Below are 27,456 nucleotides of genomic sequence, written 5' to 3'. Positions count from 1 at the left end.
CACTATTTTTTTAAAGTTTTTAAAATATTTTAAGGCTAACATATTCTATACATGTATTTTCCTTGACATTATAAATTATTAATCTTACACCTTAGAGAACATTCTGGCTTTTCTAATACCTTTCCTTCCTTGTCTCCTAGTGAAACGGAACACCTGAAATAAGTATTCGTATTTCCTGTGTAAATAACGATTAAGTGTCAATTTGAGTATCCCTCAAGGAAAAACATAAAAAATATTTTTGTAGGCCTATTTAAAACTTTACACAACAATGTTACCCCTTTTCACAGGGAACACTGATCTCTTCTGCAAGATGATTTATCTTAAAAAGCAAGACAAGATTTCCTCCGTGGTTCCCTCCCTTCCAAGAATGGCAGGCAGGCGGGTGACACAATTTAAAGTTCTAGACATAAAAGATACTCGCAGGATATACTTGGGATAAGGTCTAACCAACATGGAATCAAGGAAAACTAAGAATTTCAATTTAGTTGTACAGCCAATCTTTAGAGTACTTCATTATGTTAAAAAGGAAATTTCAGATACGTGAATACCTGCAAGGGTGTCCAACCTTTTGGTGCCTCTGGGCCCCCCTGAAAGAAGAGTTGTCTGGGGCCACACATGAAATACACAAACACTAACGAAAACTGATGAGTGGGAAAAAAAAAAGGCTCTAAGTACATTTACGATTTTGTGTTGGGCTGTATTCATAGCCATCCTGTGCCACTGGTTGGACACAGCTGCTGAGTTTAAAGTCTAATAAAAGTATTTACTAGAAATTTAAGATGGAAATTTTTTTGAAGAAATACAATTTGCTACAGATAAAATTAGCCCATGGTTATGTTTTAAAATCTAGGCTCACAGCTGAAAAATTTTTTTCTGATATAATTTCCTGTTTGTTACATCCTTACATCTAATTATGTTTCAAGTCACTTGTGATAACCCAAAATTATTTGTTTCAAGAGAATTCAGTAAAGAGAGTAATCTATCTTTTCATCAGTCAATTGAGCTCACTGGTACTATCTGACATAGACTACAAACAACCTAAAAGTCTTAAAAGATTAAGCAAGCTTTAAAAAAAACCTTCTAAGTTCTAGAAATACAAATTTATTTAAATAAATAACACTATCAATATTTGTTCAATTTTTCAACGACAATCTTTTTTAAAGTGAAGGAAGACATTTAAGTACTTTAAAATATTTCATTCCACCCACCTCTCATCCTATAAGGAAATGAGATAGGAAAAAGAATTAATCTAGTTTCATCTTTGATTCTCAGGGATTAAGACATGCTGATGCTTTTCTACAAAACCAACTTATTATTCTCCATAGAAGTAATATGTACTCTATTACATAGTTTTAAAGTATCACAATTTGTGTTCATTAGTTTGTTCAAAAGTACTTCCTCAACATTGGCTCAAATAAAAAACAAAGAAAAACTATCTGCCAAATGGAAAAGCACAACGTATGAGGAGTGAGTAAGAAACAAGAGCATTCTGTGTTACGCTATTCGAATGTTTACTGACAAAGCAGTGCTCCCAGAACACAACAATTAAGCTGGCTCCACCATTGCTTTTCATGCAAAAGATACAGAAACAAAACACAGAGACGTCATGATGGTCATCATTATTGTTTTAATTGGGGAAATAGCATAGAGCAATCTTGCTTCGATTATTACAAAAACACAATCCACAAGATCAAATGGTCAGGAAAGTTTCAAGCATTAAAGAAAAAAAATTTTAAGTGGGACTCGGGCAAATTTTCAGCTCAGGGCAAATAAAAGTGCAAGTCCATTTTTTAAAAAAGATTTATTGTAACTTACAATTTTCACCAAAACCAACACAATCAGGCTTTTAACCTGTACTAAGGTGTTAAACCATTATATTAAAACCATTAGTAAAAACTATTACCCCCACTTAGATTCCAAAAAAAATTATTTGTAGAAATATTGGAAGGGGCTTTATTAACATTAGGGGGAAGTGTAGGCCAATCCTATATACTGTAACTATTAAAAACATTTGACTATATATTGACATTTTGTTAGGTTTGCCTATGTTCTAGAGAATCTTAATAAGTTTCCAGAAATACCTGAAAATACTCTGTTTCTTAATAGAGAATACTAACTACAAATTTTAAACAGTTCACTCCTTTGCCAAGATATACAGATTCTAAGGTTGGGTGAGGACTAGCATGCGCCTACGAATTGATGTCGCTACACATGTAATAGTAGATCAGTTTCAGAAGGCAGCAACACTGTAGCGGGGGCCATACTTTACCTCAACAGATAAAAAAATAAAGGGTTTAACTGAGAACAGTACACTCTTTGGTGACAAGAAAAGTTCTAAGAAGATGTTTAAAGGAAAAATTCAAAACCCCGTTAGTCTAGCAAGAAGAGATTTCACATACGCAACCATTACTTAAGAGAGCAACATGTCCGACATGCCTTAAAATACATACTTGTACTTCTGAAAGAAGTTTGGAGCTTCAAAAAGTTTGGACCACTCTCCCTTACTCAGCAAAATTTCATCTGTGATAGCAAGACCTAAATTAAAAACATATTAAAATGTTTGCATGGTTCAGTCTAACAATCTGGATAATTTTAAAGATCTTAAACATACCACATGCGTTCACTATAACCTTAACATAATTTTAACGAAAAGCAATTTTAGTCTATGACTTTAGAGCATAAAGATTCTTACATACATACACTTCTCAAAAAACCTACAGAATTTTTTGAGAGCCAGGTGCCTGGTAAATTACCATTATTCTAAAATGCCATGTTCACAGAATGACTCTCCTCAAAAACTGAAGCACTGTAGTTACCCAAGACATTGTTTCCAAAAGCTTTTTGTCTTGTCTTTTTATAGAAACATGCTTCCTGCTGATTCTAAACGGAGAGCAGCATCTTCCCATGAAGAGCCTGTTTGGACTAAAGAAATGTACGCTTTCTGAGTCTGAAGCTGGTCGCTGTACAGTAGATTCCACGGCCCAGACAGATGGCCAAATCAAAAAATCCTGTTCCAGTAACTTCCCTCAAAAACTGTTCAGCAATAGCTCTTCCCTCAAATTAACAGGGCTACTGGGATTCAGAAACCTCTAGAGGTTTTTCCAAAATAGGTAGTTTGGACCCAATCCCGCCTAAAGCCCTTTCCAATAGAGCCTGCTAAAAAATACACATTGTGCCACCCGGTGGAGACAAACTACAATAGCATTTAAACCTTTACATGGCAATGGTATGGCACTAAACCAGCTGCTAAAGGCCCTGCTAAGAATACGGCTTTAAATATTGCTTAATCTTAAAAATATAATAAAAAATTGTCTAAAGGGAATTTAAGTTTTTCAAGTCAATTCATGAAATCTACATGGTAATCAATGAATAGAAACACTACAATCCACCTCAGTGAACGCCTTCTTCAATTTAAACTGCGGACCCGACTCCTGGGCCTACGACAGCCACGCAAACCCTCTGGGCACAAAGGAGAGCAGAAGGATGACCACTTACCTTGTTTAAACTCCTCAACCATGACCATCCGTGTTGAAACGGACACATTGTACGTGGAGTTCTGCTGTGGGTATGCTGGTGTAATTATAGGCATAAGATGGTACCTATCACTGGGGTTTACCTACATACAACAACAGCCAATCAGTTTCTTCAAGTACATATGCAACAGATACTCGGACTTTTTACCCCTTCTAAAACTGAACCAACGATTACATTTTATTTCATTCATAGCTGGAGTTGAGAAAGAAAACCACGTAAGGAGACACTGTTTTTAAGGAATCCTTTACAGAATTGGGGTTTGGTCTGGCCGAACGGTCTGCCTCAACCGTTCGGACACGACCACTGTGGCGGCCCCACTAGAGACAGTGCCTGTCGGGCAAAAGGGGCTCTGCGTGGGCAGCGGGCGGCGTCAGCTCTCCTGTTCTCCACAGGAGACACGGGGGTGCGCACGCATTTTGAGAGTGTCATACTCCAATATTCTGTGTAAAACAAACTTTAAACAAGATGAGAACTTAAGTTCTAATATACCCTCAACTTATAAAGACTAAGCTTAATTACATGGTGAAACTACATTATCTATGTTGGTATCATTTTAAGAGATAATAAAATGACTTAATATTATTCATCTTAATCCGTACACTAAGTGTAAGTGGCATATTTCCATGAAGACAACTGTAAACTCACATCCCTCCAAAAATGCCCTGGGATATGGAAAACTTAAATACATGGCTTGATGTAACTGACAGAACTTAAAACTGACAATATTTTTGATATTGTAATAAGATAGCAAAACAATGCAGATAAATAGAATTTTATAAACCTACAAATCCGTATTCAAATCTAAATATTTTACCAATTAATAAAGTGTATGTTGTTAACATTTAAACTGAGTAAGCAGTAAAGATCCTAACTTCCCAAAGAAGCAGAATGGAAGCTCTTCATTAGCCCAACTGTGTTTTTGTAATCTGAAATACTCAAACCAATTTTTATCGTTATATCATAGTAAAGTGATACTGCTTAGAAAGTATCTGTCACAGGTAAACATTAAGCAACAGTTTTCCTATACAACCCAATTTTAACAGAATATTTAGATCAAATAAAAAAATACAGGAATTTTTAGTATCCTTTTATTTTTTTTAAGCACAAATGCCCACACAACTTTGACTTACAAGGTAGTTCTATATAAATTGTCAGTGAACTTGATATTATAAACTATGTACAATTAAATGTAGTTTACAGGGTACATAATTATGCTTCCCACATCAGAGGACAATTATATTTGAGGTTATCTAAAAAGAAGTGTAATACGAACATGTCCACTCATATGTAGAAGGATGGAAAGTCTCCCTGAAGTTTATGCAGATGACTTTTACTTGTTATTGCACAGTGTGAATTTGTAGGGGAAAAAATAATACACTAACCCTTGGGTCCCATACAGGCAAATTAAGATTGCATTCTTCAGGCTGTTTCAATAGCACTGGATTTGGCCATTCCCTGTTTGAAAAGATTGTAGCACTTGATAAGACTTGGATATTACCATCTAAACGTATTTCGTTAAACATACAGCATTGTGAATGTGACCCTCCTGTATTCATTTTGCCCTCTTGGTAAATAATCTTTTATGCCTGTTGATGTTAGACTACTTGAAATAATACTCTTTCCTCTATGAAATTATGGTAGCTTTCTCAAACCAAAGTCAAACATCTTCTCTGCCTCTCAAAGAACTACCCCAAAACATTGATATGTTCACCTCACCCTCAAACAGGATAAATCCCTCTCGAAAGGCAAACATCCTGTCTTTGTACTGGCTCCATCCAAAGACAAATGAGAATGAAAAAGTAAACTCACTATATATAGGCAAAGTATAAATAACTATAAACACTGACTAGGAAAATTTTTCTCTATCTCATGACATAAAGGTTGTAAGCATGTGCAACAAAACTGTGGTGTGAACATGGTATTTTCAAGATGCACCCTATGAATTAGCTACCTCAGCCCTTTACAGAAGAAATTAAAAACTGGGAAACGTGCGCCATCCATAACATCAAGGTTAACTTCTTAAAAACAGTACCTGCTGTGTATGTGTATCAGCTAAGAAAAATTCTGACATGCTGTAGTTATTCTCATCAGGCCTGCTTATGTATGACTAAGTACTATAACTTGGTAAATAACAGAATGTGCGTTAATTTTGCATAGATCCACATTATCAACTATATCCAAAAACTCTGATTTTTATAAAATAACTACACAAGACTTTTTTCAGAGGGAGGAAATACAGGAGTTGGCTGGAATGGGGAGGAAGAGAAATCTCTAAAATCAATGTGATTAAAATCAAGAACCCTAAGCTTTGGGGCCAAAACAACTACTATAATATGACAATAATCTTTTATCTTACTTTTCTTAGAAGAAATAATGGTTGATAAATGTGAACATGCTGAGAGGAGGGAACTTAAAAAAAAATTTCTGCAGGGTTAATGACTAATCTCAAAGGGATGGTCAACTGCTTTTTTCCAAGCACCTAACAGTTATTCTTAAAAGCTCTTTATACATGTTTGTATCTTAATATTTTATCAAAGATGAATGGGCAGCTAAAAGCAAAAAAAAAAAAAAATCACAAGAAGCTAAGGGCCTATAGATTTAGAAGAATTCAAAGAGTAAATGGTAGTACCCAAAGTAACTAATATTCTAGCCTATCAATTCACTGGATTTTTCAGATTTTACAACTAAAATTCAGAGTTTATTTAGAGGGTAAGTTTATGCATGGAAGTACAAATAGCAACTCCCTTACTCTCCTGGGGAAGCAAGGGAAACGAAATGTAATTAAGTTTACCATTTTATATACAACATGATCTGCCCCCCCCCCAAGGGCTGCCTAAATGGCTACATCATGAACTAAAATTTGAATCTGAAATCAGCTGCAGAAATGTCATAGAAATAAGACTAAACTTCAGTGTCTACAATCAATTTTATTTTAATATAATCTAAACACATACCATTTAGAAAATACCAAGAAAAATTTATGTACAAGAGTTGACGCTATTGCATTTGGATAAAGCTGGCAAGTTCTTGCTACTAGCATAGCCCAGGAAACACCACCGAGGAAACCTAATATATTGGAATAGATGTTGTGGCCTGTTGATAAGGGAAAAGCAAAAAGAAAAGTTAGTGTTGAACCAAAGTTTAAATATTTTTAATAAGCTAGCCAACAAATTCTGAACTCACGTTTGGCCCACAGTTTGATAGCTCTCAGAGTTAACCTGAAGTTGTCAATGTTTGGTACTAGGTGTAAAATTTCATCGGTTACCCTGCAACCTGATTAATAGGAGTGAAAAAACAAAACATTAAATCATCAAAAAATTTAATGATAATATTTCTTTAATTTTCTCAGATTAATGTCAAATTCTAAAATAACTTATTTGGTACAATCTGTAATATTAATTTAATAAAGAGACAATCTAAAACTTTGATCTCTTATCACAAACATTATCTTCAACCAAAAAATCTGAACTGTAATCTGCCTGTTTTCAAAATTCCAATCCCTAACTAAAACTTCTTCCTCCCAGGCCAAATATAACAAGGATGGCTAGATCCACTTAAATTTCCAAGAACTGTTCTGCAAGAGCAAGGTAACGAGCAACGCTAAGAGTGCTCAAAGGCAATCCTTTCTAACACTTTCCACAGGTGGAAACATTACAAAGGACAGCAGGTCAAAATTAATCAGGGTTACACAGAGACCCAGGTCATGGCCAGCAGAGTACCAGTATCAGACATCTTTCAATATTTCAGGAAGTTTTTAAAAAGTGCAAGATGAGTAAAACAGATTATCAGATAGCCTCTAGTGTCTAACTATTAAGTAAAGCACATTTAATTTGAATCACTATAGACAGACAATATAGCTATAAAAGGCTTTGTTATAAAACAGGAGTTTAAAACTGTTTCACATTTGACAAGAACTGCTAATATACAGAAGGAAGTAGGTTTTGACATACCGTTAAGACTTCTTATGCATCGTATATCTAAATTTTTAAGCAGACTGTCATCTCGTAAGTCCAAGTCTTCTGGAATAGTCTGCAGTGCTAATCTTGCAAATAAAATATCAATCTAAAACAAAAACAAAACTTAACATTCTGTATCTGCTGAACTATTTTTAAAGCATTTCCTCAAAAAAGAAAACAGCATTCCTGGCCCTGGCTGGTGTGGCTCAGTGGACTGCGTGACAGCCTACGAACCAAAGGGTCGCCAGTTCAAATTCCCGTCGGGGCACATGCCTGGACCTGGGGCCAGGTCCCCCCTAGCTGGGGGCGCACGAGAGGCAACTACACACTGGTGTTTCTCTCCCTTTCTCCCTCCTTTCCCCTCTAAAAATAGCTTCCAAAAGTCCAAACACTACTAATTCACTGCATAACTATTTTAATCAGATGTTAAAACATAATATAAAACCTACTTGTCATTTTAATCATAATTACTAAGTTTGATTTACTAAGTTTATTAAATGCATCTAACTGGATTTACTTAATTTGTTAAATTCATATACTAGGTAACTTCCCTTAGTTCTCCCTATGAACTGTAAAATGATTACATACTATAAGGTGTATAATTATAATGTCATATCCTTGTATTTAGACCAAATATATCTTTTAGTAAAAAAAGAAGCTCCTTACCTAAGAAATTACGTATCTATGCTATTACAGTATGTTTCTCCAACTTAGCTTTGACTAAGAAAACAAAATCAGCTCTGGCTGGCGTAGCTCAGTGGATTGAGCGCGGGCTGCGAACCAAAGTGTCACAGGTTCGATTCCCAGTCAGGGTACATGCCTGGGTTGCAGGCCATAACCCCCAGCAACCACACACCGATGTTTCTTTCTCTCTTTCTATCTCCCTCCCTTCCCTCTTTAACAATAAATAAATAAAATCTTAAAAAAAACATTTACATTTCTTAAAAAAAAAAGAAAACAAAATCAGACAGTAGCTGACTTTGAAGGTTTATAGAATGCAAGGATCTTCAGGAAAAGGTGGCGTGTTCAAAGAAACAGCAAAAATTTGTCAATTACTCCTAAAGGTATGATTTCATACTTCGAAACTTTGCTGCTGAATAAGCCTTTTACAAAATCACTTTAAAAACAAATATTTTAAGAGCTTATTGTGAAAAATTATTCATATGTACTTACAGTAGAGAAAAACACTGTACACAAATAGTACTTGTGGTACAGCATGAGTTTTCCAATTAAACAGATTCCAAAGCCCTAATTTAGACAGAAAAATTATATGCTCACAAAAATATTAACTCATAAAGCAACTCAGTGATGACACTGACATTTAAAAACAAAAAAATTTCACAGAATGTTGAAATGAAAATGTGTTCCCTGAAATAGTAGTATTTTATTTAGAATGTATACATAGGAAACACATTAAATATTTCAAGTAACCATCTGACTTCCATCTCCATCCTGAAAAGTTTCCAAAACTGAGCTGGCTTTCCCACGAAAATTCTCCCTTTGTTGGTGACGTTCTTTCTGAGAAATGGGTTATCGCCTTACAGATCGTTTTATATTCACTTTAACACTGACAGTAAATCAAAACTGCTTTGACTTGGTAACTCTTCACTTAATGTGCCATTTTATGTCCATTTAGAAAGGTTGGCAGCAATTACAGAAAACACCTTTTGCCCTCACTGGTGTGGCTTAGTTGGCTGGGTGCCGTCCCACAAAGTGAAAGGTCACCGGTTCGATTCCCAGTCAGAGCACAGGTGGTGGGTTTGGTCCCTGGTGGGACACATGTGAGAGTCAACCCATCAATGTTTCTCTCTCATGTTGATGTTTCTCTCCCTCTCTTTCTCCCTTCCTTCCCCTCCCTCTAAAAATGAATAAATAAAATCTTAAATTTAAAAGAAACTTTTTTTTTTGCAAAACAATGAAGTATTTATTCTTCAACTTTAAAATGTTATGGTCTTCACTATCACCATCAGGGGCCTCCCAGCTCCTCTACGTGTGGGGAAAGTAGTAAACGCAGCTGCTTCAGGGCAGCTTTGTCCCCACTACTCTCACCACACACACTGGAAGAGGCGAAAGGAGATGCACAGCATCTCAAGAGCTGGGCATTCATACATCCTCCCCTGCAAGAAAATAGTTTAGCATGCATAATGCCACACAATTTTCTCTCAACTTCTTTAAATATTTTATTTAAATGAAGTCAAGGCAAAATTCTATTTGCAAAAACATATTGTACTATCTTAATGAGACTTAAAATTATACAAAATTTTCATATGGAAAAACTGCCAAGTAAACTGTTTTATAGCAGCATTTCATTGAGAGTTTCATTATTTGTCTATATTTACTTTTTAAAGGTTTTTTATTTATTTATTGTTAGAAAGGGAAAGGGAGAGAGGGAGAAAAGGAGAGAAACATCAATGCGTAGGTGCCTCTCGCACGCCCCCTACTGGGGACCTGGCCCACAACCCAAGCATGTGCCTTAGACTGAGAAACAAACTGGAGACCCTTTGGTCCGCAGGCCTGCACTCAATTTACTGAGCCACACCAGCCAGGGCATGTGTCTATAGTTTAGCTCCTAATTTCACTACACTCTTTTAAAAGATTAAAAACAGTATTGTACACAGAACAAGCAGTCGCTTCCATTAAAAACTTAATTCTTATTAATATCACACCAATTCATCAATTACATAACTTTAAAATAAGTTTTAAACCTACACAGATTAAAATTCCACACAGCAAAAACTGTCCCTCTGAACTCCACCTTACCTCTATCCCATCAAAACACAGTTTGATAACTGGCACAAATGCCTCTTCAACAGCCTGTAAGAAAATCAAACAAGTTCAATGTCTCTGAAACTACATTAGACCTATACTAATTTTAGTGCTTTTAAATGACTGTAATACTTGAAATTGTTTAAATATAATTTAGCATAATACCTGACACAGACTAGGTTCTCAGCAACTAGCTTTAACACACCAGGCTCTTGAATTAGACAAACCTAAGTTCAAATCTTTGATTTCTGCAACTCAGATATGTGATCATGGCCAAGATGCACAACACTTATTTTGTGTGCCTCATTTTCTACTTTGTACACAAAATTAGCTTTATGATTTCAAGCTTACTGTAAAGAATCAAAGTGTAAATATATAGGGTAAGCAATTAAAAAGGTATGGCAAATTTTTAAGAGTTCAAAAAATGATGGCTATACCATAAAATTCACTCAATTGACTAAACTAATTTTTATAAATCCCCCGAACATTTACGCACTCTTAAATCTTTTACTTCTTCCTGTAATTTCAACTTATCATAGAATGAGGTGAAAAAGTCACTTCGATCAACATGTCTTGGTGCAACACACAAAGCATCAATATCGGCACCTAAAAAAAGATTAAGCCCATCAAGCATTAATTACTATTTCATGAAACTTATTTTGCATCTTATTGTAAAGTATCTGACGTTGAGACTCTGTTAACATTATACTGGTGAGCCTCTAAAAATTCAACCCTCCCCTTAAAAAAACAAAAACTTACTGGTCAGTATAGGAATAACATGATTCTAATTAATGGGACTGCTTTTCCTAGCGCATCCTCCAGTTGCAGTGGCCCAAATGAACTGGGTGGCAAAGCAAGGTGATTCAGATAGGGCCTTTGTGGTGGACAGAGAGAACTAGTGGAGAACAGACCCAGCATCTTGATGTCATTAGTCATACACACACGTTCACTAGTGAAACAAAGAAATAGTTGTCTTCTATACTATGTGACTGGTGCCTTTAGGCTTGCAGCTAGCCCCTAAGTGGGACCTACGGAGTAACCATCAAGAAGAACCACTGACAAGAACCCAGTAAGGCAGACCACGGTAAGGTATTTGTTATTAATGCCGTGCTTGATAGGAGGCCAGCACTGAGTGTGTAGGGAGAACACAAGAGAGATGATTACAATCAGTAATTGCCTGTAACTGGGATCGTAAATGGGGATAAATGGGATAAATGTGGAATCAGGTCAACGGAGTCCTTTTCCTCAAAGTCAACAGCCGAGTCACTCTCAGGAAGGCTGTTATTTAGCATATTCATGATGCAGAAGAACTCGCGGAGCACTACTGGCACCAAGTGGTGGGAGGTGTGGAGAGGGAGGGATACCAGACCAAAGAGAATGCACAGGAAGTCTGCCCAGAAGGCACCCAGCCAGGTGCTATGAAAACCAGAGCCATTTACTGAAGAAGAGAACAAGGTACAAGAAACGTTCCACACAGGACAATGACTCCTCAGTCTCCTCCAAAGCAGGCACCTGGGACCTCCACGGTTCTCCCAGTTGCCATCAGCTTCCCGTTGTATTTTCCTCAATCTCATCAGCGATGGTCTGAAATCTCTTCCCCTTCAAAGGCGATTTTAGTTTTGGGAAAAGCCAGAAGTCACAGGGCGCCAAATCTAGGCTGTAGGGGGGCTGAGTCACCTGGTGATTTCATGTTTCGTCAAAAAACTCAGCACAAGACGTGATGCATGAGCAGATGCATTGTCGTGATGAAGCTGCCAATCACCAGTTGTCCATAGTGGTGGCCTTCTGAATCATCCGAAGAGTTTCCAGAGGAATGTTCAAGCTTAACGCAAAATCCAATGCAGATTCGTTGCTCTACTCAGTCATCTTGAATGTGACGGCCACACAGTGCACATGCTCACTCAGTGGTGACTACCACCCCCACTGACTAGTACAGTGAAGGAGCCATTGTTCACACATGCGCACTCCAGTCCTCTCTCCCTGGCTGCCAGGTTTCATGGATGTCGTGCAAGTCATTTTCATTACAGTAACACTGGCCGAGCTTTTCCCAGACAGACCTCGTATACATTGACAGATAACTTTTAACACAGAGGCCAGTGGTTAATGGTTGAAAAGTACAGCTTCAGAATGCCCAGGAAGAACCCTCGAACTGCCCCGATGACTGGATGGAACTGTTCCAGCTCTACTGCCTCTGTAAGTCTCAGCTCCCTATGGATTACATGCGAGTACGAGTACTGAGGAATAAACTTGGTAACGAACACCGAAAAAAGTATTACCTCTGTGCTCAGTAAAAAAAAAAAAAAAAAAAAAAGCTCAATAAATGCTCTCTGCCATGATAACATTTTTACTGTGTACTTATCTGCAGAGGAAAAACTACAAGTGTCAAGAAAATAGTGAAAGTCAATCAATGACTGCAGACAAACATATTTTTTATTTTACTTAACTGTATTTTGCAACTATAATAAAAGTATGGGGAAAAGAAAATCCACACGTGTTTTCTGAAAGCTTTCCTTCGTTTTTGTTCGATCCCCAGATGAACAGTCTGCAGGCAGAGGAAGTGGCAGAGACCCGCGCTGCTCGGAAGAACCTTCTCCTGGGAAAAACATTGTCCTACCCAGTCCGGCAGCCACTAGCCAGCCAGCCAGCCAGCCAGCCGCTGGTGGCTGCCCAGCACCGAAAGTGTGGATACTTCTGCTGAGGGACTGGATTTTAAATCCCACTTACTACCGCATTAGACAGCACAGGTCTGGAAGGCATCAGTCTGTTTCTTCCTCCTTACCAAATTCGGGTTCCTTAAACTACTCTGTCTAATGCAAATTTAAGTTGTATGATACACTATAAGCAACTGAGATGGATACACCATTAACATTTTTAAGAAATAAAAAAGTATTCCTTCTCAAAATAATTACAACAATATTTACCTTTTGTGTGTACTCCTAATCTGTAAGATCCAAATGTAAAAATTTTTCCTCCAACATTTTCAATTACAGATTGTGGAAGATTCTGTTAAAACAAACAAGAAAATGGTTGTTTTCCCAGTGGAGCACAAAGAAAATTATTTCAAGTTACACTGTACATTTTAAAAACAACCCAAGTAAGATTTCAGTGCCAATTTATACAGAGCTCCACAAAATACTGGCCTTCACACATCAATCTAATTTGAAATTCAAGCAATTTTCAACTTCTAACAAGTGTTCTTTAGTAAAGACCCTTACTTTTTTAGAATTTTGCCAGTTCTGGAAACTGCTCTAAATAAGACTATAGTAGAGATCACGTGATTACACAGGAGCAATGATTCAGAGATTTTTTACATGGCAAAGAGGCTGCATAAATTATGAATGTTACAATTTAACAAAACATATTCTAATTGCTTAAAAATTATATTATATTCAATGATTATGCCAAATAGCCAATGGTACCTACCTTACAGCAGCAATTCTCAACCAGTGTGCCACAAGAATTTTTAAAACATGCAGTACCTGGCTACTTAGTCATGAGCACTGACCTCTTTTCCCTTATATAGTCAAATTAAAAAATATGCCCTGGCTGGTGTAGCTCAGTGGATTGAGTGCGGCTTGCGAATCAAAGGGTTGCTGGTTCAATTCCCAGTCAGGGCACGTGCCTGGGTTGCAGGCCGGGTCCCCAGTGGGGGTCACGTGGGAGGCAGCCACACACTGATATGTCTGTCTGTCTGTCTGTCTGTCTCTCCCCTTCCCCTCTCTCTAAAAGTAAATAAATAAAACCTTAAAAAAAAATAAGAGCAGCCAACACGATAGCTGTCCAGTATGAATGTTCTGTCTTGAACCATAAATATATAGGTCATATAATAACAGAGTTGCACCTTACTGGTCACATGACATAATAAGGTTGAGTCTGATTGGTTAATTCTTGGTACCAGAAATCTTTGTATACAACTATAGGCACCTGATTTTTTAGAAAGTCACTTTTGAGCAAAAAAGGGTAGGTAATTATTATTATTTGTTGGTAAATCAATCAGAATTATATCTATTTCTTATCAGATCAAAAAAAATATTTTTTGGAGTGCCACAGAATTTTAGTAATTAGTTTACATATACCATGAGGCGAAGAAGGTTGACTATTGCTGCATTAGAGTATAATTTTCCCATATCAAGAGTCACTGTACTTTGAGGCCAGTAATGCTACATAATGGTTTATTCTTAGATTTCCAAAAGACTTTGGTAGAATGATTCTGAGCAGGACTAAACTTACTGATGGTTTTTTAGAGAAGAAAGACCAGAAATCAGGAGAAGGGAAAGCATTTAATACATCTTCCTGACCCTGGCACTAGCGTTCCACAGTGAGTACTTACTGTCCCTGTGGATAAGGATGATGTCTGCCCAAACAAAAAATAATTTTAATGTGTGCTAAGTCAGTCATTTCTTTTACTGTCTAATTACTCGGCATAGTCAAGTCTTATTCAGTACCAGAGCAGACCACTTTTCCCTTTGCCCTGAAAAAATGGCATTAATGATTCAATTTTAAAAACTCTAAAAATAAATTGTAAAGATTCATGGACTTCCTGTGTTTTAAAAACATATTTAATCATCACTTACAGAAAAGACAATCTATATGTATAATATTCCATTTGTTAGAAGTAGTCAAGGCCAGAAACCACAAAAGACCCCAAATAGTCAAAGAAATATTATGAAAGAAGGACAAAGTTGGGGGTATCACGCTACCTGTTATCAAATTTTACTCTAAGGCTCTAGTACTCAAAACACTGTACCGGCATAAAACCAGAGACAGAGATCAATGGAACCAAAGAGAGCCTGGCAATGAGCCCAGCCTATATGGTCAATTAAACTACGACAAAGAAGGCAGGAATGTACAATGGGGTGAAAAGAATCTCTGAGATAAAAGGAGCTGAGCAAACTGGACAGGTGCATGCAGCAACAACAACAAAATGAAGCTGGGTCACTTTCCTATTCCACACACTAAAAGCAACTCCAAACGGACTGAAGACTTACACGTAAGACCTGAAAGCACAAAACTCCTAGAAGAAAACAGGCAGTAATTTCTTTGACATTCCTTTTAGCAATTTTGGGGGGTAGGTCTTCTCAGGAAATGAAAACAAAAAAATAATAAACAAATGGGACTACAACAAACTAGAAAGTTTTTGCACAGCAAAGAAAACCATCAACAAAACAAAAAGACAACCCACTGAAATGGAGGAGACATTCACCAATGGTACCTCTGTCAAAGGGTTAAGATCCAAAATATACCAGGAACTCACACTATTTAACACCAAAAACCCCCAAACAATCTGATTAAAAAATGGACATATGATCTGAATAGATACTTCTCCAAAAGGGCACACAGGAGGCCAATAGAGACACAAAAAGATGCTCAACACCACGAACCATCAGGGGAATGCAGGTTAAAGGCACACCGAGGTGCCAGCTCACACCTGTCATGGAACAAATCCGCAAACCGGCGCTGGCGAGGACGTGGGCGTGGAGAACAGGAGCCCTCCTGGGCGCACTGCTGGGGGGAACGCAACTGCTGCGGCCGATACAGAACACGGTATGGAGGTTCCTCAAAAAATTAAAAACAGAACTACCCCATGACCCACCAACCCTACTTCTGAGTATTTATCCAAAGAAATCCAAAACACTAATTCGAAAATATATATGCACCCCTATGTTCATTGCAGCATTATTTACAACAGCCAAGATATGGAAGCAACAAGAGTCCACTCACACACAAATGGACAAAGATGTGGTAATATATACAACAGAATAGTACTCAGCCGTTAAAAAAAAAAAAAACAAAAACAAAAAACAAAAAACAAAAAACCTCTTGCCATCTGCAACAACATGGATGGACCCAGAGGATATCATGCTAAGTGAAATAAAAAACAAATAAAACAGAAACAAACCCATAAATACAGAGAACATACTAACGGTCACCAGATGGGGTGGGTGTGGAGGGAGCGGAGAAATGGTGGGAGGATCACGAAGTACAAACCACCGGTTACAAAGCCAGCTATGGGGATTTCAAGCGCAGCAGACGGAATACAGGCAGCAGCATGGGGATAGTTATGGATGGTGCCAGGCGTTCCTAGACTTTTCAGGGGGAATCGCTTCATAACAAATAAATGTCTAACTACTGTGCTGTATACCTGAAGCTATACAATATCGAGTGTCAACTATAAGATAAAAAATAAATGAAAGACAAAAAAATTAAATAAAAAATAAAAAGTGTTACTGGGGAAGGAAACTTACTAGGAATTCAAGTACCTGAAACAAAACTATCAATGAGACAATACTTGTTTCGCATCAAATAAGTTTTAGTTCTAACCTTGTCTAGCTGACTACAATTTTAAACTTGAACTAAATGTCTAAGAAAAAGCCATTAAAACAAAGCGAAGTTTTCCACACAAGGTTAAGGAAACACTAAGTTCAATAAATGAGTAAAAATATACTTAAACTTGGACATCTTTAGCTTGGCTCAAAAGAACTTCCTTTCCAAAATCTCATTGTTACCAAACTCCATTAATGAGGAATAGGTAATCCAGGGAACTCCAATTTAGAATATTCTACTGCTAAAGTTTTAGTCAGCTACTTGAAATACAAACACACTATTTTAAGGGGGGAAAAATTATAAATTCGACTAAAACCAAAAGACTAACTTTTCTTCTACGGTGATATCCTCTCTCAGGTTTTCTTCTACCTTGGTACTTTCCATCAATTTTTCAGCTGTATTAGAGAGTAAATAAATATGCATTTGGTACCAGGGTGAGGGCAAAAGTAAGTTTCCATACTGTAAGTTTACAGTATGGAAATTACAATAAGTAATAAATAATAATACAAAAATAAACTGTTTCACATACTTGTGAGAAAGTTTATTCTTGTATTATTTAATCATTGTATTTTCCTTATGAACTGTTAAAACTTTTTGCCCCACCCTATAAATTGTTATTAAGACTTTAAATCCGTTCAAACAAGAACAGGTTACATAAGACAACTGTTATATTCAGCTGGCAAATTATTTTATATACAAATAAGTCACCTTACCTTGCTTTCACTGATTTCTCGTATCCACTCTTTTACCAGGTTATTTAATTTTCCCAAAATTAAAATCCTGTTGATAGAGAAAATGTCAATCATCAAGTTGTTTATTATTCCAAATCATTACTTATTAAAATGTATAAATTGCCCTGGCTGGTGTGGCTCAGTGCACTGAGCACCAGTCTGCCAACCAAAGGGTCACTAATTTAATTCCCAGTCAAGGCACATGCCTGGGCTGCAGGCCAGGGCCCCATTAGGGGGTGTGAGAGAGGCAACCACACACTGATGTTTCCCTCTCTTTCTCCCTGCCTTCCCGTCTTTGATTGATTGATAGACAGATAGATAGATAGATAGATAGATAGATAGATAGATACGTTTTCCATAGGTGGCTCCCTAAATTTTAAACAGCTTGTAAGGTATCAGAATGAAAGTATACAGCAGTTAGCTATATCTAGGCACCATTACACTGGGTGAGGCAGTCCCCTTTCTCCTGACAATTCTATACTATAATAACTAAAAGCATCAAAAATCAAAATTAAAGGAATGAAACTCTATGTAAAAAAGTTTTTTCTAAGTATCATTCTTGTCTGAAACAGACATATTTGGGAGAATAATCCTGACTTTCTAAGTCAAGGGTGCCATAACATTAGTTTGTTACGTTAATAAGAAATTATAAATTTTCATGTATTTACCTGCGCTGCAGTTCCTCTTCCTCTTCAAAAACCCCGAAGGGCTTCAGAGTCTCGATGAGCTTCTGTGTCAGCAGGCAGTCAGTCTCCTTGGGGGCTGCTAAGCTGATAGGAGAGGTGATGCCATAGTGCTTCTGCGGCGGCTGTGTTTGTTGTGATCCCTGTGTTGTAACTGGACTGCAAATGGAATTGGATAAAATTACTACCAAAAAATGTCTGCAATTTTGAAACAAATAGGTATGACTAGAAAAAGTGCTTTACAAAGCACTTTTTATTTCTAAACATAGTTGGTTGACATTCTGTCTTACAATAAAAGCAACCAAAAGCAAGTGACCGAATGAAAACATTGTTATTTCTCCTTCCACTCCAAGGAGTTTAACTTTGTCACTACCTAAGTATCTGAAACTATAAGTAAGAATCCAGATCAAATATACTGCTGGGGAAAATGCAATCTAGAACAGAAGTAAACTGAGAAGTTTTACTTGTCAAACAGGAGCCAAAATCTGTTACACTGTTATTTCTAAAGCAATGACAAACATACTGCAAAAACACTCTTTTACCAATACAAGAAGCTTCCCAAATGGAACTTAACCGACTCACAATGAATAAAACTCATAAATGAACAGGGCATATGACATAAGCATAACCAGTGTGGGGGGACTATACTCACACTAAGTTTGTTACACATTTTTAGTCGATTTACACTCAAACAATGATGCCAGTCTACAAATTTTCCATTTTAAAAGAAATACAAATTTTTTATAACTAATAGGATTTTAACCTCACTTGAAATGTTTTAATCCACCTTGTTGAAATACTCTATAATTCAACGGACACGGACTCTTAAAGATTAGTAGCACAACTATTATTTAAAAACTATTAAGTCAAGAAATATACAAAAGCCAGGAAGGGGCTCCAGGCAGGGGCTAAAGGAAGTACCTAACACCCAGATCCATTATTTCTCCCAAATTCTGTTCCTTAATGAATATTTGTTTCACACACACATACACACACACCTCTATGTTACACATACCCCTATTTTTATTTTAAGTTCTAAATACATTTTTTTTAAAAATAAAGTGCAATAATCCATTTACTTAAGCAATTAACATGCCAAATCCAAGACCCTAGGCAGGTAAATCCCATTATGCATTCATTACCTACCCACTGGGCTCTGGTTTATACTGTGACTGCTGGGCTGTGTTTTGTATTTTGTCTTCTGATAATCAATACAGACCTAAGAATGCCAGGAGGCCCATACTGCTTGTTACTGATTAGCCAATGGGCTGCCTACCATCTAATCAATGTTTCCTGATCTAGTTAGAAATTGTCTCAATTTTAAAAGATTTTACAGTAACATTTACTAAGTAACTATCAGATTACCTCTTGCAGCAATTAATTCATGTCAGAGCACTTCCCCCCACTCCTTCAATCTAAACTGCACAGCTACACAGGCTGCGACGTTAATTCTCGGAGCTGGGAGTCCACATGAGCACTAAGCATACATGAAGACTAAAGAGCTTATGTTAATATTCTACTTCTAAAACCTATGTAGCATCTCCTATGCTTAAAACATATGTTAACTTAAACTTACATGTAAGTGCATTCATAACGTCTTGGTTAATACATATTTTCATCAATCAACAAGTAATTATCAGATTCCTTAAAAATGACATCAAAAAGGTGACCCTAAAAACGAGTCATTTCATAATCCTCCTTCACTTGGTATTCTTAAATAGATTTCAGATAAGTTAGATATTAAATGTAAAAAAGTACCCTTACCACATAACCTAGAGTAATTACATTCTTTTGCATTGTTCACTGCTTCATAAGTTTCTTCAAGTAGGCTATAGCTCTTCGTTACTACCCCAGAATTATGAATACTTTTACAGATGAATTCTAACTTGAGTGGAGCCAGAGATGAAAACAAGGGTAAAAGTTCATGCTACACAGTGGTGCAAGCAAAGAGAGCTTTCAAGGCAAGTGTAAAATAGAATTCACGTTTTCTAAACTTCAAATAATAAATCTCTACACAACATACAGTTTTTTGGTTTTTTGTTGCTGTTTTGAGCAAGTAATATGTTTCTCTGCATTCTTTTCCTTTCTGAAGGGTTTAAATTCATGACCAGATGAGTTAGATCTCTGTGGGGTTAAGATTCTTCACTTACAATTGCCAATTTTTTTCTTTCTCAAATATTCCGGTTTTTTTCAGTGATACAAAATACAAGGACTGGAAAGCCTGTCCACTTCAACTACATTACCAAAATATTAGGGTCCAGACTTAGATTTCTAAATTCACATCAAATCTGTTCACTCTAATTTGAAAAACGAATGTTGATGTCTACATTAGTTTCCACATTAACACCCTGATGAGAAAGCAAATCACATGTAAATTATAAAGTTTTTTTTTATTCAAAATGCAATCACATTGAGGATAAACACACATTCATCTGTCCCATCCAGTTCAAGAAAGGACATGCATGACACATGTTTACTTACACATGCATGTAGAACATATATCTAATCGAAGTGCACATACAGAATATACATGGATTAAAGAACACATAAAATAAAAATAAATCACAACCAAACAAAAGAAACACAAGATACCTGTGACCCCAACATAAACGACTTAATAAAAAGTGGCACAGCACAAAATTCCAGGCTGCCAGATGCTCTGAATTTCCAAAATGTCCCAAGAAGAAACATCAGCCATGAGAGGAAAATAAATCAGTTGCCAACGAAAGAAAAACACGCACTCCAGTCCCGGGCAATCGGAAAGGCTCTGCTCTACAGACTCTCCCCTGGAGCCATACACCAGACAGCGACCAGTCCCCAGAATGCAAACTCTTCCTCCCATTCTTGAACACGTTAGATACCTGCTCGTGTCTATCCCTTTCTAGAGTCCTTTTCACCAGCATTTAGTTTTCTTCAGACATTACTCTATTTTAAAAACAAAACAATTATGTAAAACAATGTGAAAAAATAAACGGTGTAGCATTGCAGTATGTGTGACTCAAACTTTCTGGTTTTTGATATCAGGAACATGTGTGCTTGCCCTGGCTGGTGTGGCTCAGTGGACTGAGGGCTGGCCTGCAAAACAACCATCGCTGGTTCAATTCCCAATTAGGGCACATGCCTGGGTTGCAGGCCAGGTCACCAGTCAGGGTCAAGTGAGAGGCAACCACACATTGATGTTTTTCTCCCTCTCTTTCTCCTTCCTCTCTCCTGTCCCCTCTCTCTAAAAATAAATAAGTAAAATCTTAAAAAAAAAAAAAAAAAAAGAACACTTGTTCTTTTGAGCAACTGATTTATTTGCATCTCATAAACACGATTTGCATTTACCTTTAGAATACTGCCCAAATTCTTAGAGCAAAACTGGTGTGAATCCAGCAAGTTCTCTACTTCACAAAAACCCAAATATCACTGTATTTCTGTTAGAACAATTTTTGTACCTTAATTTCCTTTTCTGCTTTATGTGTCTATCCTTATTTTTCCTTTTTACCCATCTTTAATGCAAACATCTTGCTAGTTTTTAACATGTGACTAAAACATTCTTGTTTGCAAGTCTTATTACCTTCTGGAACAGAGTAGGATATACATACCTACACACAGAGTACACAAAATTTTGCTTCCTCTCAAAATCATAAAAGATTGCCAAAGACTCCCATTTTCAAGGGTGGGGGTGGGGGTGCAGGGAAGGGTAAGAGGGCACAGTGTTAAGTACAGGATCCAGCACAAATAACACTCCCTTTTTAATTACAAAATCATACGCATGTAATTCTGTAACATAACAGTATCACACTCAAGCACACCATGTGACATTTTAGGTGAAATGTTCAAATTGAAACTATAAATTAGCCCTGGCTGGTATGGCTCAGTAGACTGAATGCCAGCCTGTGAACCCAAATGCCGGTTTGGTTCCCAGTCAGGGCACACGCCTGGGCTGCAGGGCCAGCTTATTAGCTGGGGACGTGTGAGAGGCAACTGATGGTGTTTCTCTCCCTCTTTCTCCCTCCTTTAAAGATAAATAGTGTCTTTAAGATAAATAAATAGAATGATAACTTATTACACCCATATTATTACCCTACCAACCACATTCAAGCAGGCATTACATCTGCTGGACACCGAATTTTCAGAACCCTCCTCTTAGAACCTGGGGCATTTTCTTGACGACATTTAAGCTATTGTCATGAGGGCAAAGATCACAAAGTTCAAAAAGGACACATGCCCATTTCTTTTCTCTTTCTTTTTCAAATTTTAACAACACTCTATATAACAATTCTATTCCAAGTACTCCAGCTATGACACCTGGCATTTTGGTCCCACTTCGTCCTTCTGCTCCTTTGCGATGCCAACCCACCATCCACGCTGCTCCCAAACACAGCTTCCCAAAACACAGCTTCCTCAAAACCCTCCACAACTTTTGGTAATGGCATCCAGAACTCCTCCTCTCCATTCTGCAGAAACGTGATCAATCACAGAGGCCTGTTTTCTCTTCTATTCTGGTTTCACTCCTGCCACCAGTGAAAATTATTCTCGCTAAGTTGTACCCGTGGATTTACCAGCGAATATATTACAACTCTTCTCTACGCTGCATGGTAAACTGGGAATTTAAAAACTATGACACATTGTGAGGAGTTTTCCAAACACAGTAAGTTTTTAAACTAGTACTCATAAAGAGCTCTGCCCTTTCCCAATGATAGGCTAAGACCTGACTCTAATTAGGATATTTGGGTACTTACAAAGAAGAATAGCAACATTTTTGTAAAATTAGCACAATAGGTTCCTTATTACAGCTATGTATTTGTTTCAAAAGTTTAGGTGTCCAACTTAAACCAGTACATACACTCTGAAATATCAAGAACCTCTTGGTACAACAATTATAAAGCTAACTTAAATAGTGCCAGTTCCTACGATTTGTGAACTGTAGTTTAGTGGCTATACATCCAAAAAAAGTATGATCAATCTTTGGATGTATTATTACTAATAACTATTCCAAGTCAGTGAAGAAAGTATGAAATTCTCAAATGGCTTTGGTTGTATACAGTAAAATCTAAATTACAGATGCCATAATACATTTCAAAACATTTAAAAATTACAGAGACATTTCAAAATGTTAAAGGAAATGAACACTATTTTCAGAACCACATTTAAGCAAGAGACAAATCCCAAAAGCCATACACAAAACAGATTTGCCTGTATAAAAATACTCCAACTTTTATGTGGCAAAAATACATCATGGACAAAGGTTAAGCAAATGGTAAATGAGGAAAATACATGCAACCTCTGCCAAAACAGTAAATTCTAAATGCATAAAGTTCTCCCCCCCCCTCTCTCTCTCTTTCTCTCTCTCTCTCTCTCTCTCTCTCTCTCACACACACACACACACACACACACACAGAGTTTCACTAGAAATTAGGGAAGCAAATTAAGCTTCCAGGGAAGCAACCATTTTCTGCAAGACTGGAGAAAAACAAAGTTGATGGATAGCTGATAAAAATTAAAAACTTATTATAAACCTCCAATGTTGGCAACAGTGTAAGAAAATGAGCACACCGATCCATCACAATGAAAGTGCACTTGGTGCATCATTTTTAAAAGCAATTTGGCAACATTCATCAAAATTAAAATGTATATATCAATTTTTTAGCTATTTTATTTATTAGTAGAAAGAAGGGAAGGGAGAAAGAGAGGGAAAGAAACAATGATGTACGATAGGTCCATCCATCAGTCGCCTCTCTCAAGCCCCCAACTGGGGACCCAGCCCGCAACCCAGGCATGTGCCTGGGAATTGAACCGGTGACCTCTTCAGTTTCCAGGCTGGCACTGAATCCACTAAACCACACCATGAAGGGCCATAGATCAATTTTTAAAGTTTATGTCTAGTAAATTCGCTTCTAGCAATCTATCATACAGAAATCCTAGGACACAGAACTCAAACCAAAGGTCCTGAAGTAGGACGACATAGCCTATTGTAAACCATATTGTAATATATAATATCCTAATCACAAAAATCCTAATTTCTGGCCGCTTCTGGGGTAAGTGTGCAATGGATTAGATGACAGGCCAAATATGGACTTGCCCCCAGCACCTGTACAGCAACAGTAAGCTTAAAATGAGCAGTGTCAGTCCAGGGCTATTTCCTACAGAGAGGGCACACTTGATATTGGCTAATGAATACTCTCTTGACCTCACAGGTTCTGGAATTTGACAATTTTTGTAAGAATCATACAAAAAAGATATCCCAGGTTACACAGGAACACTGTACACAATGCACTAACAAACTGGAAAGCATCATAATATCCATTTAAGAACTGGTTGATTACAAGAGTATTCTTACAATGTAATATGTGATATAAAAATGAAGCAGTTATTACATGTAAGTTGCGCAGACGGATACCCGCAATGTCAGGTAAAAAGCTGTAGAACATAGTTATGGTAATAGCTAGTATTTATTGGCACATACTCCAGGCAGTGTGTAAAGCACTTCATATTATCCCCAACTGTTCCAAACAATGCCATTAACTCTCCACATTTTACAGATGAAGAGAACTAGAGAGAGAAGGAAAGGCCCACCTAAATGCACTGGACTGGGACGTGAACCCCGGCATCTGACTACAATCATAACCTCTGCGTTGAGAAGCTACAGTGCCTCTATACGTCTTTCACAATGCAGAGTTGTATCTTCAAAAACTGTCTGTCTGTGCTCAGAAACACACCGAGCAGAACTGAGATGGGAAATTTTCACTTTCTATTTTATAATTCTTTTGTTTCAATTTGTTAAATTACTCTTAAAAAGAAACATTGATGATGTCATACAAAAGCTGAAAATCCAATTCTACTACTCACCACTAAATTAAGGTAGTGATAATAAGGAGGCTCAAATCATCCACTGGCAGAAAGGGACACCAAAGGCTCAACTTAAAACAAGCAGTTTTTTCGTTATGAGCTAAAAACCCAGTTTGTGGTAATCAAAACACATTAAGGAAGTTCAATAAAATGAGACTTTAAAAATGAATTTTTCGGTGCAATGCCCTGTGATGACAGATAGCAACACGAAGCACATCATGCTGTACTTATTGCTTCAGGAAACTGCTAAGGCGTCCAAGGTGATCAAACTTCATGAATCCAATTCTCCTAAAAGCACCTTTTTCTCATTTAACTTATTTTTTTGCCAAAAAGTATCATATAATAAACAGCTAAGATGAAGTTTACTGAACTTGTAAATTCGAGCGAAAGACAATGCTAACATCAGGAATACAAAGACAGCCTCTGTTCCCAGTGACAGTGTCAAATCTGGTAGGGATTCAAGATACTTAAGCAGCAGATAAATGCAAAGTAAAAGCTTAAAATAAATACTGCAGAAACAGAACTCAATGCTCTTCAAAAGGAAGAAGTGAAACGGGTGTGCACTCTAAATGACTGGAGGGAGAGGGGAAAAGGAGGTCCAGATAGAGCAATACAAAGGAAAAGGACAACAAATCACCCACGATGCTCTCCCAGACAGTAAATGTTGAATGCCTTTTCATCCCAATTTAAACAAAGCTCCTACTACTCATAAATCCCCACCTTCTCATATAGGGCATCTGGTCTATGCTGTGGCCCATGGTATTAACAGGACAAACTGCCTCAAAATATGTAGCCAGGCAAAAGAAAAAAAAGAAAACTCTTTTATCATTTTTTCATAGTTTTAGTCAGTCGGGTTAAAACTGAAAGCCTGATATTTTTGCAAGCAATCAGAAAAATCACAACTTATCTAATGTAACAATCCACTACAGTATAATTTGCTGTTCTGAAGGCCCTCAACTTGAATGTAATATGTCCATTCAGATTAAGCAGAAAAAAAGGACACTGGATAGAAAAGGAATAAGGGATCTCTCTAAGCTATGTGAGTGTAATTATTAAATATTAATTCTTAGCAGAAATAGTACAAATCTATTTCACAGTAAGTTTAACATGTTCTAATTTCACTAATAGTTTAGAATCAGTCATATAGCTCAGACAACGCATTTATTTGCTAAGAAAGTACTCTAAACGGCTAATTCTCCTGCTGCATGATCTGTGTAAGTGGTACTAACTACACTTAGAACCTAATTATATTCTTAAAATATGTATGACAAGTGGATCTCCCAGCCAGTATTTAGAAAGCAGAAGCAAAGGTTCAGACACAGTTGAACGAATAGTTTTATACTGAAGGGGAATAAGTTACAATGAATCCCAAGCCCACACTTTGGAAACTCAAGGTTAATTATGCAGGAAAAGGGTACTGTTATTCAGTTATAACAATGGCCAGGTTATTTTTCCTTCGGGCATTTCCAACTGTCCCTCTGCTCTCCAGAAGGGCTAGCAACAGAATAAAACCAGACAAACCACAATACTTCTGCATCAATTTGCCAAGAACACTTGAAAATGAAGGAAAGCAAATAGAGAATTTGAAGAAGTATAAGAATATATAAAAAAGGAATAGTCAATATATTAAAACATAGTATTGTACACATTAACTCCAGGAAATGCAATTTAGATGTTTCTGATGGTCAAAATGACAAGAACTCTGTTCTTAACCCCAAACTATAAACACTACCATAAACTGCAAGAAGCTGGTTTTCGGACAAAGTATAGAGGGAACATAAATTTTAGACACAATTCTGGTGCTGGCGCTGGTGTGGCTCCATGGATAGAGTGCCAGCCTGTGATCAGGAGGGTCGCTGGTTTGATTCCTAGTGAGGGCACGTGCCTGGGTTGCAGGTCAGGTCCCCATTTGGGGGGTTGGGGAGCAACTAACCAACGTATCCCTCGCACACAGATGTTTCTCTCCCTCTCTTCCCCTCTCTCTAAAAATAAATAAAATCTTTAAAAAGAAATAACAAATACCGTTCCCACAGAAGGAAGTGGTCACAAAATGGAGTTTGTGACTGGTAAATCTGTACATGGCTTTAAATAAAACAGTCACTAAAAATACATACTAAGATCTTATGTTGTATAGTATATTATACTTTATGTATACTGTTAACTATATAGTGTTACCAATAAAAAAATTTTAACATTCCTATGTTCTACACACACACACAAAAACATTATGTTGAAAACTAGTTCTACTTAAGCTATATAGAGGCTCCTCCTGAGCTGACCAAACAGCTCCCAGCAAGGCTCACAGGGGACGGACAGTCCCAGAACGAGAAGGGAACGTGGGACCCAGAGCTGAATTCCGGCCCGATCTGCCACTCAGCGCCCTTAGTTCCTCGGACGAGTGACTGACTACTTGGAGCCTCAATTCAACCGTCTTTAAGGAGAACTAATTCCTCCCCCAATGCTGCTGCTCTGCGCACTGTAAACTGATTCTGTGCAGCTACTTGAAGGGTGCTGAATGTTCAAAACACTGAACATACAGAATAAAAGACATGCCTCCCACCCCACCAAAAAGTGAGAAATAGCTAAGATTCCAACCGGCCTCCATTTGCCTGCAAGTAGCTTTTACAA

At 37.3% G+C, this 27,456-nt stretch overlaps 1 protein-coding gene and 1 long non-coding RNA gene across 7 annotated transcripts in view; both read right to left on the bottom strand.

Moving 5' to 3' along the window:
- Window positions 1-27,456, bottom strand: part of PAPOLA (poly(A) polymerase alpha) — a 60,563-nt gene that overhangs the window by 27,162 nt on the left and 5,945 nt on the right. For 4 of the 6 annotated variants that reach the window (XM_036013818.1, XM_028508332.2, XM_028508333.2 and 1 more), the window contains exons 2-12: window positions 17,980-18,153; window positions 17,294-17,360; window positions 13,178-13,259; window positions 10,753-10,862; window positions 10,251-10,304; window positions 7,485-7,596; window positions 6,718-6,807; window positions 6,489-6,627; window positions 4,917-4,989; window positions 3,496-3,616; window positions 2,451-2,535 (exon numbers count right to left, since the gene is read on the bottom strand). In XM_036013818.1, the coding sequence (XP_035869711.1) occupies window positions 2,451-2,535; window positions 3,496-3,616; window positions 4,917-4,989; window positions 6,489-6,627; window positions 6,718-6,807; window positions 7,485-7,596; window positions 10,251-10,304; window positions 10,753-10,862; window positions 13,178-13,259; window positions 17,294-17,360; window positions 17,980-18,153 (1,107 nt within the window). Of the gene's footprint in view, window positions 1-695; window positions 2,270-2,450; window positions 2,536-3,495; window positions 3,617-4,916; window positions 4,990-6,488; window positions 6,628-6,717; window positions 6,808-7,039; window positions 7,045-7,484; window positions 7,597-10,250; window positions 10,305-10,752; window positions 10,863-13,177; window positions 13,260-17,293; window positions 17,361-17,979; window positions 18,154-27,456 lie in introns of those variants that run through there. The other 2 variants (XM_036013828.1, XM_036013831.1) reach the window with 2 other exon arrangements.
- LOC118497865 lies at window positions 22,235-26,717 on the bottom strand. The gene is made up of 2 exons (XR_004900375.1): window positions 23,359-26,717; window positions 22,235-23,311 (listed from the first exon to the last, which is right to left on the bottom strand). It is a non-coding gene; the product is annotated as an uncharacterized LOC118497865 (long non-coding RNA).

This window comes from Phyllostomus discolor, chromosome 1, assembly GCF_004126475.2.
Source record: "Phyllostomus discolor isolate MPI-MPIP mPhyDis1 chromosome 1, mPhyDis1.pri.v3, whole genome shotgun sequence".
NCBI classification, from domain to species: Eukaryota; Metazoa; Chordata; class Mammalia; order Chiroptera; family Phyllostomidae; genus Phyllostomus; species Phyllostomus discolor.
Note: the sequence above shows the minus strand (reverse complement) of the source record. Positions and strands in the feature narration are given on the sequence as shown.